The 16,267-nt window shown below is 36.1% G+C and overlaps 1 protein-coding gene across 1 annotated transcript; it reads right to left on the bottom strand.

Moving 5' to 3' along the window:
• LOC111716701 (uncharacterized) lies at positions 1 to 15,970 on the bottom strand. Its single transcript, XM_023492175.1, has 11 exons — positions 15,862 to 15,970; positions 15,603 to 15,768; positions 15,358 to 15,533; positions 14,321 to 14,427; positions 12,619 to 13,756; positions 12,062 to 12,449; positions 11,438 to 11,511; positions 10,733 to 11,380; positions 737 to 774; positions 415 to 554; positions 1 to 344 (listed from the first exon to the last, which is right to left on the bottom strand). Exons 3-11 carry the CDS (start codon positions 15,363 to 15,365, stop codon positions 147 to 149), a joined length of 2,739 nt encoding a protein of 912 aa, XP_023347943.1. The 5' UTR covers positions 15,366 to 15,533; positions 15,603 to 15,768; positions 15,862 to 15,970; the 3' UTR covers positions 1 to 146.
• Between the last annotated feature and the right edge of the window lie 297 nt (positions 15,971 to 16,267).

Here is a 16,267-nt window from a genome sequence, read left to right as displayed (position 1 = left end):
TATTGAGTCAGAAATTATTTTATTATTTTTTATTAAATAAAAACATACATCAAGAAATTTAAAGCATTGTTTGCCAAATCACAGTAAAAGGTAAAATGTAAGACGCTATATGTAAGAAGCTAAATGTAGAATGCCAAGCATGGTAGTTATGCATAATATTTTCCCACAAAAAGGATAATACTTTTTGTGACGAAATTGAAAATATCCAGCAGGCAGAATCCAAAAAGTACTCCAACCCAGCCTCCAAACTCCGCAGTAAACTCCCAGATTTTGTAGATGTACTCATTCTTCAGAACCTGAATATTTCTGGGTTTCCTGATTATCAGATACCTCTTTGAAGATTTCTAGAAGAAAAATAATAAAAGCTTCTCATATGAAAAAAAATAGCTAGTTGAACAAATTTAAGTAACAAACCGATTTTTCACTGTAGAGCAGTTCCACATTCAAGATGCTTTTCCTACAGGGGTGCAGACATTTACTTAAACCAAGCTTAAAGTCCTTTGATATCCTCGTCAATTCAAGTTCATATGCTGCCACAGTAGAATAATTGTACTCTGAAGTAGGTAATGACAGTTAAAAATAATTTTAATGAGCTTAATTTTGATTACCAAATTTAATAAAGAAAAGCATCTCATTTTCTCTTTTAAAAATAAACTTAGTTTGATAATCTCTTTTTCAATCCAAGACCAGTTGACACCTCTTTAAAATATTCTTTACAACATTACTGCCAATATTCCTGAGTACAAAGGTTTCTTATATTTATTTCCTGGATTCCTAAATATAATAATCAAGAAAATGTATCACAAGATTTAATTCTATTCAAGTCAAACAATTTTTGACATGTTTAAAACCTTAAAAGGGAAAATAAAAGGGAGTATAGGCTGAATCTGATTCAAATTTGGATTATTTCCAAACTAATTTTACTTCTTTCTATAGCGTCTTTAAGGTTGTTACTCATTGAATGCAGTTGAGGAGAATTAATGGCGCTACAACATCTGCTCTATTTCCATTTGCTCTATGGCCATTTGCTCTAGTTCCATTCGATCTATCAAGTCATTTGCCCTATACATCATTTGCTCTATATTCAATCTGCTCTATACCTCATTTGCTCTATGACTAAACACATCATTTGCTCTATAACCTAAAAAAACACTACAGAATAGCTTTTATTGGAATTCCTGAGTGTAACTTGACTATGAAATGCGGGATATTTTTTGGGAAAATTCGCAAATTGCAGTTTTAATCAGTTCTTCAAAGTTCATCATGACAGATATACTGCTCAATAATAAGAGGGATAAAAAAACCTAATATGTGGTGAAAACTATATTTATTCTAATCTCTATGGTGCATTTGTGATGGTTTTCTAAGAGAAGATAGTCTGGTGCATCAAAAAGTTCATGACGCTAGGGTAAATGTTGTAGATCCTCTTGCTCCTGGTTCTGCTAGAAAGCAATTCTCAAAGAACAAGGAAATGTTAATATTTAACTTGGTCTCACAATTTGCATAAATACCAGACAAACAAAACTATCTCCAGGAAGTTGGCGGAATAATGAAACTGTAGGAAGAATTGTAAAATGTAAAATTGTAAAAATATAGTTTTAATATGATTAGTGTTTTATAAGGAGAAGTTCGGGATTGATTCTCTGGAGAAACAGTATAACTGGACTAAAATGATGCATAAAATGTTTAGACTCCTTGAACACAATAGTAAAGCTTTATTCCGTCAGCTTCAAGAGTTTTAGATGCAGCAGGTAAAGTAACCCTGAAATAAGCCATTTAAAAAACACCGCAGTCACCTATTTTAAAACCTTATATCATTAAAGGGTTAAATATGAGAGATGAGGTTGCGTGATTACTTAAGGCCGGTAAGAAGAGGCCTTGCCTAAGTAAAGTAATACCCTTGAGTATATAGTCCAGTGCCGGTTCAAGGTCGTGTGTTATTATATTGTAGAATCAGAGAGATGTACATACATAGGCCGGCTAGCGATAGTACGGATACTGTTTATATGGCAGGAACGGGTAGGTGCACGAATACCGGATAGATTCTGAAAACTACCATGGTCGGCTTGGAGGGAGTTTTAGATTGTTCAAGTCACTATAGATAAATACTACGGTTGTGACTGAATAAAAAGGATTCATATGAGGTTTTTTAAGTGTGAATATTGTTTCAGAAGGATGGAATAGTATCACAAATTGAGAGTAGCGTAGTTTCAGATATTATGGCGAAATAGAGGTAAAGATAAATTATAAAACTGGCGCCGTAGTCAACCCGACGAATACTGTTCAATTTCTTCGTCCCTCATCTATAAAGCCTACAAAAAAGAAGCCTAGTTGATTTTAAATGTATATAATTCGTATTTCTTTTATATTTGATGCTATGAAGTTTTTTTACATGTTTATTTCGAGGTAGAATATATTTACATGATTAAGCTATGTCTCAAAGATTCCTTGATATTTATTTATTCCGGGTTAGGAATAAAACAATTAGATATTTGTAAAATATGTTTATAAAGCAAATGACGTGTTTACTCATAAAGCAAATGTTGAGTAGAGCAATTGGACCATCACAGTCATAAAAATGTTTATAGAGCAAATGACGTGTTATGTCATAAATCAATTGACAAATAGAGCAGATGAGATATAGAGCAAACGTCGTTATCTATGAGCTATAGAGCAAATGGTTAATAGAGCAAATGGAACTAGAGGAAATGGAATTAGAGCAGATGTTGTAGCGCCGAATTAATTAATGAAAATATAATTTTTTTTAAATCCTTTAAATTGGAATAAATGTTTTGAAAAGTTACATTCATGTCCTATAAAATAAAATTATTACAATATGTCAACTGCATTCATTTGACCTGAAAAAAATTCTGAATTTAGATATTCAAATAATCAGACATAAATAAAATTTGATGATTTACTTTTTCAAGTGGTATTGTAACAATGTGTGATCTTGTTGATCTTTCACGATCAGCGATTCAAGGATTTTTAGATCCCTGAGATCATAGCTACCTAGGGGTATCATCACCCCCCCCCCCTTTTCCATCCCTTGTACAGATCTAACGGATTTATTCGTGTTTGTGTGTGAATTCTATATATAACCCAAGCCACGCGGAAAAACCCAAGCCACGCCGATAGTTCCGTTATTCCAGAGGCCCGGGTGCTGGGGGGATGGCCGGCCAGCTCCTGGAGAACTAGGGTTAAAGCTCTAGCCTAGGATGGAGTGAAATCTGGGGAAAATAGGCAGTTGAAGACCAGCTCCCTAGTTAATAGGTTCCCCTGAAGATCTCCCATCACTCTGAACCATTCTCAATTCATTGATTCGTATAGTATTTTCCTATAGTTTTGTATCGTTGTAAATAATAATAAATTGTAAGAAAAACCGACTCGTCGAATATTAAATCAAATGAGTAGTTGCATTGATTCATTTTTCTTTCATATGTAATATGGTGACAAGTTCAAAAATTGGAAGCCCAAATAGCAACACTCGTTTTTGATAATATTCGGCGAAATAGTTTTCTAACATTTTGGTCCACCCTAACTGGAATGCTAGAGTACTATCAGTGAGCTTGCGTGGAATGCGGCATTGAAAATAGACGCCAACTCATCCTACACAACAGTTACCCGTTACTTTTCAAATTGTGAACATTTAACTAATAATTCTATGGTAAAACGACATTATTTTTATATTTGTTTAATCGTTTATAAGTTTATGAGTATGGCGCAAATATTTTCATCAAGCTCTAATATTTTTCGACAGATTGACGGCAGTTAGTTAGACGCGAGTTAGGATAAAATGTTAGAAACACAGACAAACAAAATGTTTTTTCAGTTCAAACGTATTATTCGTCCCTACTCCATTCTTATATCTTAGGATGGAGAACGACGCCCCTGAACAACCAAGACCTGGGGGTAGACCCGATTGGTTCCTAAGCTGGTTACGAGAGGTGTTTTTACCGGCCTATCGTGATCCAGTGGCCTCCCAAATTGAACAGTTTGAAAGCGCGGTAGAGCGAATTCCAGACCTTGATGAGTCGGTTAAAAAGTCGTTAACCACCACCCTATCTACGGAGGCGAGAATCAATCTAGCGAAAGAAGATGACAAATATAAAGTTCAGCAGCTGCTTAAGACCCAAACCCTGGTTATTGATGAAGCCGTGTCCCCTATGCCATGGGACAAGTTGACTGAGGGTGAAGCGAAAATCATCTCCCGAGTTGTGGAAAACATAAAACAGCAGGATTTCTCTACAAAGTCTCTCAAGCATTGGTCTGTGCATTTCTCTGATGTGTTTGATAAATTTTTCATATCAAGCAGGGTGGGAAGGATAGCTGTGATTTACAATTCATGCTCCACCAGCTTGAAACAATGGCTTCTGGCGCTAGATGTTGGTCAAGAGGCTCAAAAAGATTCCTACTCTTATCTGAACCTGCTCCAACTAATTACTACTGTAGTCCATAGCCCCGTCTCCAGGGATCAAGCCATGATGGACATATACAAAGGTTTCCGTCAGGCGAGTTCAGAATTGGTTCAGTCGTACTTGCAGAGAGTTCGAGACACAGCGGAGGAGGCTTATGGGCCAAGCTCAGGATGGACAACGTCGCAAGCGTCTCTTCTGCTCAAGAAAATATGTGAAGGTTTCTACTCCAAGGTTGACGGCGTCCATCGTGATTTCTGTACCGTTCCAATGGACAACCCTGTGTGACTCAGTCATCCAATTCCAGCAGAGGGTAAAATCGTCACAGCCCGAGCAGAATGTAAATGCAATTCAGCAGAAGCAAGCTAGAACTCCAGTCTGTTTCAAGTGCGGTGCGCCTCATTACATGCGCGACTGCAGTATTTTAGTATGTCGTTACTGCGGCCAGAATCACAAGCATGCTGATTGTACCAGATCCGGACAGAAAACGTTTTGCGTCAAGTGCAAGAGCAAGTATCATAATATTCAAGGGCATTTCAAGTATGTGCCGGAAAACCAGAACCTTCGAAGTCCGGAAATAAATGTGATTGAAGCCACATCGTTCCTAGAAGGTGCTGTATCAATGGACAGTGATTCTACAGGTAACCATTTTGAAAATACAAAAATTTTAATCGATACTGGCGCCCTCATACCTACGGGCGTCGCTATCAGTGAGTATTTTTTTGTTAACAATTTGCAAGGTAATGTTAGTGACCGTCGGATTTAAACTCAGCAAATGGGGCTAGTTCAAATTCGACGATGGAAACAGTAGGGCAGTTAGAGGTTAAGATTAGGTTTAAAAATTTGTCTACAATCTTTTCAGGTTCAGCTGTTGTTTTGAAAAATTTATCTCTGCCAGTTATTATATGGGTAAATTTTTTAAAAACTAACAGTCTGAGCCCAGTTTTAGAACCATCACAAGCGAAGGTTGTGCACAGCACTACATCTGAGTATCAGGATTTAATAGCAAATGTCTCACACAGATCCAGACCCCTCATTAGAACACCCAGAATATCTCTTGAAAACCCCCCCCCCCCCTATTCGAAACCCCCCCCTCAAGACTTTGCTATTGATAATGAAGGTGCACCTGTAATGCTGTTGACATCAAAAAACTTTGTAAAAATTCCTAAGCAAACAACAAGAGCAATAGAAGTCCATGTACCAGTAAACCCCGCTTCTTTCATCAATGTACAACCCCTTGATGAAGAACTCCTTAATGGTGCTCTACCTGTAGTCTACCGTCATAAAACCCAGCAAAAAGATAAGTCACTTATTATTATGTATGCAAATTTGTCTGATAAAGACGTTATTATTTAGCCCAATCAATTAATAGCCCATGGCTCTATGATTTCTGAGAACAAAACTAAACCTGTTAATAATGTTGTAAATAAAGGGGTGAAGGATCCTGCGGTCACGGATAGAATTTGGGCAGAATTTAAACTAAATGAGAACAAAATTTTGCAAGAAAACGTTACTGTCAAAAATATGGTATATTCAATGATAAATGAAAACCAGGATATTTTTACCACTGAGGACTGTAAAGTAGGTAAAACTACCTGGGAAAAATTTAAAATTGAATTAATACCTAATGCCCGGCCCGTTAACCAAAGAATGAGACCAATTCCGCCAAATCTTAAAGAAAATTTGCGCGCGCAACTTGATGTATGGTTAAAAAATGAAGTCATAGAACCCAGCTCATCTCCCTGGTCCTCGCCCTTGGTCCCCGTGACCAAGAAGAGTGGGGAGACGAGGTGGGTTTTAGATTTCCGCCGGGTCAATGACCTCACCGTGACCGACAGCTTCCCCACCCCTAATATTTCTGAAATTTTAAATTCTCTAGGTAAGTCGAGGTACTTTAGTACACTCGACGCGAGTAATGCCTATCATACCATAGAGGTAGAGGAGAGCTCCAGACCAATAACTGCTTTTGCAACAGCATTCGGTATTTACCAGTTCTTGCGTATGCCCTTTGGGCTCAAGAATGCCGGAGCATCATATTGTAGGTTTGTACAGAGACTGGTTGATATTTTAGGAGTACCTGGGATAGTCGCGTACTTAGACGATGTACTGATACATACCGAGGATCTGGATACTCATGTTAATTTATTAAGATTAGTTTTTGATGCGCACAAAGAAGCAGGAATCAGGCTGAATGTGAGTAAAACACATTTATTTCAGGAAGAAGTTGAATATCTCTGTCATCTGGTCAACGCTGAAGGAGTTAAACTAATTCCATCTTATGTTCAGAAAATTGTTGAGTGGCCGCTGCCCCAAACTGGAAAAGAATTATCTGCATTCCTGGGTTTTACTAATTATTATCGTGATTTTTTACCAGGTTTCGCGAATGTTACGGCTGAACTAAATAGTGTTAAAAATAATAGGTTGGTTGTATGGACTCCAGAGATGATTAATAATTTTAACACTTTAAAACAGATGTTTGCAGCAGCCCCGTTTAGAGCCACGCCAGACTTCTCTCCAACCGCTAAACCCTTTATTTTAACAATAGATTTCTCTAAAACTGCAATTGGTGCAGTTTTATCCCAGGAACAAGATGATATTGAAAAATTTCTAGGTGTTAAAGGGCGGAAATGCAGAAATTACGAAAGTAATTACCATAGTTCTAAAGGGGAACTCCTCGCTTTGACCTTTGGGTTAACTAAATTTGAATCATTGTTAAGGTTGAATCAGTTCATTGTCGTGACGGACTCCACAACGGTGCTTCACTGGTCAACCATGAAGGACTTGGGTGGAACTATCAGGCGATGGCTAGATTATATACAACAATTTAATTTTACAGTAATGCATCGTGCAGGTAAAACAAATATTAATGCCGATTTGATCTCCAGAGCCACACATATGGATGACCCCCCCCCCCCCTCTGATAAAGATTCAATTACACAAGGTAACCAAGACATGTTCCCCCTGCCCTGGACACAGTTAAAAGTTGGTGAAAAGCCGAATTTAATTGAGATGAACCAGGTAAGCATGTCAAAAATGAACAATTGTCCTACTTTAGAATATCTACCCCCCTCATGTACAGGTAAGATATGTACCATAGTTCAACCACCTTGGCACCTGTCAGGGACCCCAGCAGATGAAGGGAGTGGTCCCCCCTTGATAGGAACTTTTAAAGGTAAAATCCTAATTGATCAGGTGGACCTAGAGAAAGCACAAAACGAAGACAGTGCTCTACTCATGGTAAAATCTTGGTTCAACTTAAATACAGGTAAAGCTGATGAAAAGAAAATTAACACTTCAGTTTTCGACGAAGTTCATGAGGATGTACTGCAACTGTACATGGTAAGAAAACAGCTCAGGTTGACCGACGCAAACACAACAAATTCTACCAGGTTAGTGTACCTCCTTGAAAATGAATTTGACTCAAATCCTCGGATGAGAATTGTCATCCCACCCTCGCACAGGTATCAAGCTCTCTTAGCTGTACATGTTCATGAACATTGGGGTGTACAACGTACTACACAACAGGTAAAAGAACATTTTTTCTGGCCAGGATGGAGAGCTGACACAGCAGAGTTTGTAACAGAGTGCCCTGGCTGTCTACACAGAGAACAGGTTAACCTAAAGCAGGTAGATCCATACGATGGACGAGTAATCAACGTAAATGAAGTAATTTGCGTTGATCTGGTAGGTCCTATTACAATGTCAAGTAACAAAAACAAATATATTTTGTCTATAATGGATCAATTTTCTAGATATGTTGCAGCAGTGCCTCTGCCAGACAAATCAGCTCGGTCTGTTGTGAACGCGATCATGACAAACTGGATTAGCCTGTACGGAGCACCTGCAACAATTAGGATGGATCAAGGAAAAGAGTTTGATAATGCACTGTTAAAAAATCTTCTCAATGCTTTAGATGTTAATATTAAAATTTGTTTTAGCCACAATCATCAGTCTAACCCTGTTGAGAGATTTCATAGAACTGTGTGGGCACTTTTGAAAGCAAAGAAAGCAAATGGGGAAAATGACTGGGAAAAATCCCTCCCAACCTTAATTTTGGCCTACAATGCAACCCAACATTTGTCCACCAATTCGTCCCGGAACCAGAGCCAGTCAAAACTCCGGAACCAAGAAAACCAGAGACAGGAACTAGCAGTGAACCAGAAGGGAGAGATGATGAACCTACAGGAATAAACACCCCTACCGGAGTACAAGGAGAACAGGAAACCAGAGATGGAGAGGAAATAACAGAAGGAATAAATACCCCCGTCGCCAGGTTGATGAAGCAGCAAACTCTACTACCAATGATGAAGAACTAAGGCCGTTAGTTGGCAGCACTACTCCTGAAGATACCAGGAGAAGATCCAGCAGGAGATCAATCCCTACAGATAGATACAGCGCGGAGTTCAAACTACCGGCAAACCCCAGATCCAAGAAAGGAACAAGATCGTCAATAGCTCCGTCCTTGAAGTCACTGAAAGCAGCACTCAAGGAGAGCTGGGCACAGAGGCCAGATTCTACAGCACCGCTGAGAAGAAGGAGCAGATCAAGAGAGAGTTCTAACTCCATCAGGACAAGAGCTGCATCCTTAGAAAGGGTGCAGACAGGGAGTATTAAAAGTAGTGGTAGCATAAGAAGTAGTGTCAGGACTAGGTATAAGGTAGCAGATCAAAGTAGTTATGTGCAAGGAGCAGATGAAAGTAGTTGGAGTGACACAGAAGATGAAGCAGATAGAAGTAGCAATAAAGTTAAGGAAGGATTTAATACAATTTCAGGTCAAAAATCTAGAATTGCAAAAGTGAAAGATTCTGTAACACTTCACCCTGGGCAAGGGGCATGGGTTTATTTAGAAGAAAATCCAGGACAAGTCAATGGGGATGAATTCATTTTTCCAATCTTGTTTAACACTATCATTGAGAAAAATCTTTTTGCATCAAAATTTTCCCCCAGGGCAGGAGTGTTACGTTCACCTGCAATCTACATGATTAACCATAATAATGATATCTTTGTTCAGGTGAAGAAAGGAGAGAGCGTGGGGAAGTTGATCAGCCTGTTGGTGAAATGCGAGAGCAGGCAGACCAGCGCCACAGAGGGAGGAGTACGAGAGTAAACCAGTTGCTCTTCGTGGGCATGCTGGCAGTACTAGTAGGGCAAGCCAGCACGGAGGACAGCCTCGCAGGGATAGCCCCGGACAGCATACGAGGTTTCAGTAAACCGAAGTTCTCGGAAAGAGAGAGAGAGTGGAGTTTGCAAGGAAGCTATGGTTATTTTGTTTCAACAACCGTAGCTCTGACCCTGCACCTCCTCAGTCAAGCTATGGATGGGGTCGGAGCAGTTGTAGCTCTTACCTTCAGTTGCTGGGTAGTAAAGACATTATTTCGACTCAGCAAGACTGGCTACAAGCTCAAGGATAGAGCACGGGTAGTTCTCCACTAAACCCCACAACCTGGAGAAGGATGGATAAAAGACGCTTCAAGAGTGCAATAGTTTCATCTTATCCTTAGATAGTGATCGACAAGATCGCTGATCATAAAAGATCATGGAGGGGATGTAACAATGTGTGATCTTGTTGATCTTTCACGATCAGCGATTCAAGGATTTTTAGATCGCTGAGATCATAGCTACCTAGGGGTATCATCACCCCCCCCCCTTTTCCATCCCTTGTACAGATCTAACGGATTTATTCGTGTTTGTGTGTGAATTCTATATATAACCCAAGCCACGCGGAAAAACCCAAGCCACGCAGATAGTTCCGTTATTCCAGAGGCCCAGGTGCTGGGGGGATGGCCGGCCAGCTCCTGGAGAACTAGGGTTAAAGCTCTAGCCTAGGATGGAGTGAAATCTGGGGAAAATAGGCAGTTGAAGACCAGCTCCCTAGTTAATAGGTTCCCCTGAAGATCTCCCATCACTCTGAACCATTCTCAATTCATTGATTCGTATAGTATTTTCCTATAGTTTTGTATCGTTGTAAATAATAATAAATTGTAAGAAAAACCGACTCGTCGAATATTAAATCAAATGAGTAGTTGCATTGATTCATTTTTCCTTCATATGTAATAGTATACTGAAACTTACTAAATTTCTATGAACTTATGGTCTTATTTTAATTATAAAGCTTTGTTAATCATTTCCTCCATATTAACCCTATATATAATAGTCATATTAGTAGTAGGAGTCAAATTCATATTTGTTTTGGATTTAGTCAATAGGTAATTGAATAATGCCATTCAATTATTGAAGAAACTTCTTTCATAAGTGTAGCAAAATAAGTATGCTGTTCTGATATAATCTTAGAGAATAAAGTATTTGTGTACTCTTACTTCATATGAAAGTCGATGCATCCAAATGTTTTGTTAAACTCTTGTGCTAAATAATCATCTCTGCAGGAATCATATTCAATTAAATTTGAACAAACATGTTCTTCTTCAATATTTTGAATCTTTTTAGCGTTTAAAAGAAGAATTTTGTTCTCATCCAGCTTTTCTCCTGCAATCTTTAAAGAAGTTCCACCAGTGATAAAGCTGGGATCATGAAGAAATATAGCATCCTCGGGTAAAAGACTATGAACTATTTTAACCTCTTCTCCAGTAAAATTCTTTGTTTTACACAGATAAACAGTTCGTTGTTCTTCCTTCCATCTAAACATCTCTGAAATAGTATCTTTACATTCAATCCAATCAGAATCTGCCTTGCCTCTATGAGATATGGAGTCAAATTCATCAAGTTCTGTAATATTCTTCTGAGGCCAGTAAAAAAAGTTATTACAGATTGTTATTGAAATGTTAAGATTAGGATCTGTTTCCATGTATTCTACTTTAGTTCCTGTCAGGTTACTCTGTAGCTTCTGTGTTGAGAGTGTAAGCTGGTAGATCATAGCAGAAGATATTCCAATAACAATACAAATAAATATCCTAAGTCCAAACCTTTGGCCAATTTTTCCCCTGATTGAATATGCAAAACCTAAAAGACTAAACACAAGATTAATATTTTTAGAGAACTTTGCTGAATAATTAGTTTTAATGAACCTGTATCCTAGTAGTATCCCTGTCCATCCTCCTACTTCTCCAATTAGTGAAATCATCCCATATGATATAAAAACCTTTTAATAAATGTCATACTGTGCTGGTTAACAATGTGTCGTATGTTCACCAGGAAAAATAAATATTCTTTGGTAATGGCCCTTACAAGGAAAATAAATATTTTTGCCACAAATTTTATTTTTTTTTATTTTAGATCTTTTGCAACCCAAAAGTTTAAAATATCAAAGGTAAATGCTATGAAGATTGAAGGCATAAGAAATTTAGAATTTGTGGCAAATTTTCAGTCAAACAACAGTAGAAAATTTTAAACATTCATCGGAACTAGTGCATTTCATAAACTGTAAATAGGACTTGACACGGCTTAGTTGATTCCTAATTTTAATTACTAATGTTTTTTGTTTAGTTTTAAGGTGTATCCAAAAAAAACTATGAAGTTTATCATAAAATTGTATTTGTACAAAAGTTATTAAATGAAAACTTGTAGAGTCATAGATTGCTTTAATGCCTCCTGAAAGCCAAAATAAAGTCTAAAATAACAGATTGAATAGGCTACCCACTAGTGCTACTCAGCATCTACTAACTGTAAATAAATTTATAGTTGTAGTTTACCTCTTTTACGATTGCTGATTGGGGAAATTCCAGATCAAACTTAAAAGTAGGAGTACTACCTATCCAAGCTAAATTTAAATGATTTTGGACTGTGAGAATAAAGTTTGTCTTGAGCTTTAAATTTGGGGCATTACAATCTCCAAGTTTTTTTATATTTTCCAACTGCTTTGAAACATTTTTAAAAATTGATTCATCAATGCCTTTAAAGATTGTCTTATTTTCCTCAGATTTTAAGATGTCCTTTAGAGGAAGGTTCATTGCTACTTTATCCAGAATACAGTCATCATAGGAGTAGTATTCATCATATCCATCCTCAAAGATCCTTTTTTGGTTCAAAATGTCAAGATGAAAGACATGTGATGAATATTTAACTACTCCAACACCATTCCTAAAGATGCCAAGTTATGAGTAGAATATCTATCAAATAATTTTGTTCAATTATGTATTCTAAGTTTAGAAAATCTATTATGATAATTGTTAATTTTGAACATGAAAATTATTTTCTTTCAAATAGCAGAAAAATCTCATGATTCTTTATTTCAAAGTATGTATCTTACCAATATACAAAGGTTGTATCTTTGTTTATGAAACTGAATCCCTGTCTTCCTGATCTAAGAAGCTGGCCTGTGATATGAATATATGTTGTTAATTCTTTCTTTGCTATAATTCCCATTCTCTTGATTCTATTCCAGTGTTTCAGATCCAGTGTATGACAAGTCTCAATAAAGGTATCAAACTGTGGTGTGTTGATGGAATATAAAATATACTCAGAACCATGATCCCATGATGAATTAAAGATAGTGACAGAATTCCCTTCTGCTAATACTATTTCCATCCTTTCTAACTTGTCACTTAGCTTTGTTATATTATTCCAAAATGATGTGGTATTACCCATATAATAATAAATAGAATCATTTGGACGTATTTTATAAATATTCTCAACAGAACAAAGTGATATGCTTAAATTACTGAGATTTTCAACTATATGTACATCCATTGATTTTTCAGCTCTTAAGAGTTTGATTCCACATTGTACCACTATGATAAGAACTCCAAGTGAACATGCCATTCTTAAGATTAATCCGCTCTTAGATAAGATTACTTTTCTAAAACCACAAGTCATGGAACAGATCTGGTTTTCTACAAATTCAAAGCCTCCAAGTATTGAGACACCAAGAAGAAGTCCAACCCATCCTCCAAATTCAGCGATAAAGGAAATTAAAGCATAACTTTCATTCATTTCCGAATAAAGAACAGATGATGGAATATTGATCCAATACCCTGGGATAAATTGCTTTTTGGATTTTATTGGATTTATGAATACATTTAGCCAGTTTACAGGGTTCAGTACCATGTTTACTTTTACTTGAGTACAAGGGTGAATACATTTGTTTAAACTTGATTGGATTACATTTATTGCTTTTAAAACCCCTGAAGAGTTAAAGCAGAATGGGCTATCTGTTGAAGAAAGTTGACATTGATCCTGAAGATGATGAAGTACTGCATTTTCAACACAAGAATCAAAGGTTTTAAGACCTTCTTTACACTTTGTGCTTGGTGTTGACATCAGTTTCTTGACATTAACATCTAATTCAATTTCAGCAATGTGATCAATACTTTCAATTTCTAGCAGTTCATTTCTGAGATCTGTCAGCAGAAGTTGTCCTCTCTTGTGAATGTATAAATAAACTTCTTCTAAACATTAAGAGTTTTACTGTAGAAAATTCTATTTTTGTAAATAGCATTTGTTGCGTAATGAATGGTTCTTTACAGTCATTAACCAATTGAGATCAAGTGTTTTTTTCCGTATTTCTTAATATACACTTCCATTAATTTTTTGTTTTGTTTTAATTTTTCTCAGTCCTTTAAAACTGTATGTACATATCTTTTATTAAATTAATACCTATTTTAATTCAAATATCTACAAGATCTAAATTCTACATGTTTATAAAAAACATATTTCTGCTTAATGCATAGGTTCTTCTTCGCTACAGTGAATATATATACTTTGAATGTCTGGGGGTTAGAACTAATTAAACGGCAAAACCTTTCAGGCCCAAATGTTATGGCAACTCACATGACCCATGGGGAAGGTTTATGCACGCAAAAAATTGAAAAATTATCTAGGAAAAAATTAAGACATTTATCATTTTTTGAAAATGCACCAATACCCAAAAATTGGAACATTTAGCCCCTTTTTAAATGAAACAACAATTAAGAGCTAAAATTGTTAATATGGAAAAGGGTGTATAAACGTACCTGTGTTTTTAGAAGGATTAATGCGTAGTTTTGAAAACTGTGATATATTTTCATTCCATGTATGACAAAGCAATGTATTATTATCTACATAGGGGTACATCTTTAGTCTAGAAAAAAAAAGAAAATTACTTTGGAACTATTGAATTAAAACTTTGCCTGACACTCAGATTTTTTTTACATTCTTTATGTCTTTATTTTTTTAAGTTTGTGGTTATATTTTGGATAAATTACAAATCTAACATTATGGAAAAATATTCATATGGTTTTACATTGCATTTTAAGATTGTAATCCATTTCTCATTAGTAGTATTCAAGGGCACAAACACAAGTAAGAGCTATATTCAAGGAAAACACCATAGATTTGGGAGTCACATATGAATTCAAGACAATGCTTAGATCTTATTAACAATGTTAAAGAAACAATGGGGTTGGTGTAGAATTGTAAGCATAATTTTAAGTAATCATCCATACAAAGATGACAATACCCAATTTACAATTATAACCTTCACAGCTTTGTCTGATTAAGAATGAATTAGATATCCATGTTTTTGTTTCTTGAAACTGTTTATTTTCATGTGTGGGATCTCTGCAAAAGTGGTCTTGTTTATAAGAAGCGAAAGAGAAATTTATGGAAATAAACATTTTTCAAGTCAAAAAAACAACAGTATCGTTCACATTTTAGATCAGATTAAGGTTTCATTGGTAGCATTGTAAATCAGGCATTGCCATTCTTGCAATGAGAGTCACTTGACTTTTAGGCTTTCAGTCCCTTTAAGAAGTTAGGAGATGAGTATGTGATTCCTCTTATTCATGTCATGTGTTGAGGGCAGGTTGTCAGAATAAGTTGTTCTATAAAGTAAGGACCCTTCTAAATGTGCCCATTGTCCAAATTTAATGAATTTATTCCATGTCTCAAATCTCAAAAAAACTGGGTTCAATCGAGCGCCAGCTTAAATCTTGAAAAATTGAATTCAAATTTAAGTGAAACCAGCTTAAATTTAAACCACGGGTCAAATTCTTTAAATTCGGCCTCATACCTGAACATTAATTCATCAGATTTCCTCTGCAACTGTGAACTCCAATCTGTGCTGTTGCTCAATACTCCATCAAACTGTAGTAATATATCAGAGATCTTGAATTTGATTCCTGTCTCAGCTACAAGCTGTTTTAGTAAACCTGATCTGGAATTCTCATCTAGTCCACAAGAGTTATTCTAAATATACAATTAAGTTTGAAGCACAGAAATATTCCTGTTGTTCATTTTTAAAGGTGTGAATTTTACCTCTTTCGCTGTGTAACAATGTGTTTGATTATCTATGAAAAAAAACCTATTATTTCAAAATTAAAAGATAAGAAAGATAAGAAAAAGTACATTCCTGTTGTATTATATAGATATTGTTCAACATCAAATCTCTTACATAAAGATAGCATGAGATCTGGCACTGCTTCTATACACAAAATCAAAGTCAACAAAGCATGATTCTTGCAATATTAATAAATTTAAAGAATAAATTTAGTTTGATCTTGAGCTATATTATTACCCTGTAAAGCAATCTCCTGAACTTGAGTTGACATTGGGCTTCCCATATATTTACTTGCAGTATTGTATCCCTGCCTCATTGTTATACCAATACATATTCCAGTAAATATAACCTTGAGTAGTCCCCCTTGATTGTATAAACATATCAAGAAATGTTCACACCACAATTATGAAGTATGACAAATAGGAAAATATTTTGGTCTATCAAAAATACCTTTCTTAAATCAAGCTTTAGCAGGGAAAAAAATTAACAAAATTGTAACATATACAATATTCACAGTACAACCACCATATAATTTAACAAAGAAAACCAGGATTTTTATTTCTGGATTTCTCCTGCCTCATGGCACAGTAAGTTCTGTGTGTTATTACATCCATTTTTCAAGGGTTTTTCAAATCTATAAAGT

Source organism: Eurytemora carolleeae, unplaced genomic scaffold (assembly GCF_000591075.1).
Source record: "Eurytemora carolleeae unplaced genomic scaffold, Eaff_2.0 scaffold2155, whole genome shotgun sequence".
Lineage (NCBI taxonomy): Eukaryota > Metazoa > Arthropoda > Copepoda > Calanoida > Temoridae > Eurytemora > Eurytemora carolleeae.
This window is presented reverse-complemented; position numbering and strand designations above follow the sequence as displayed.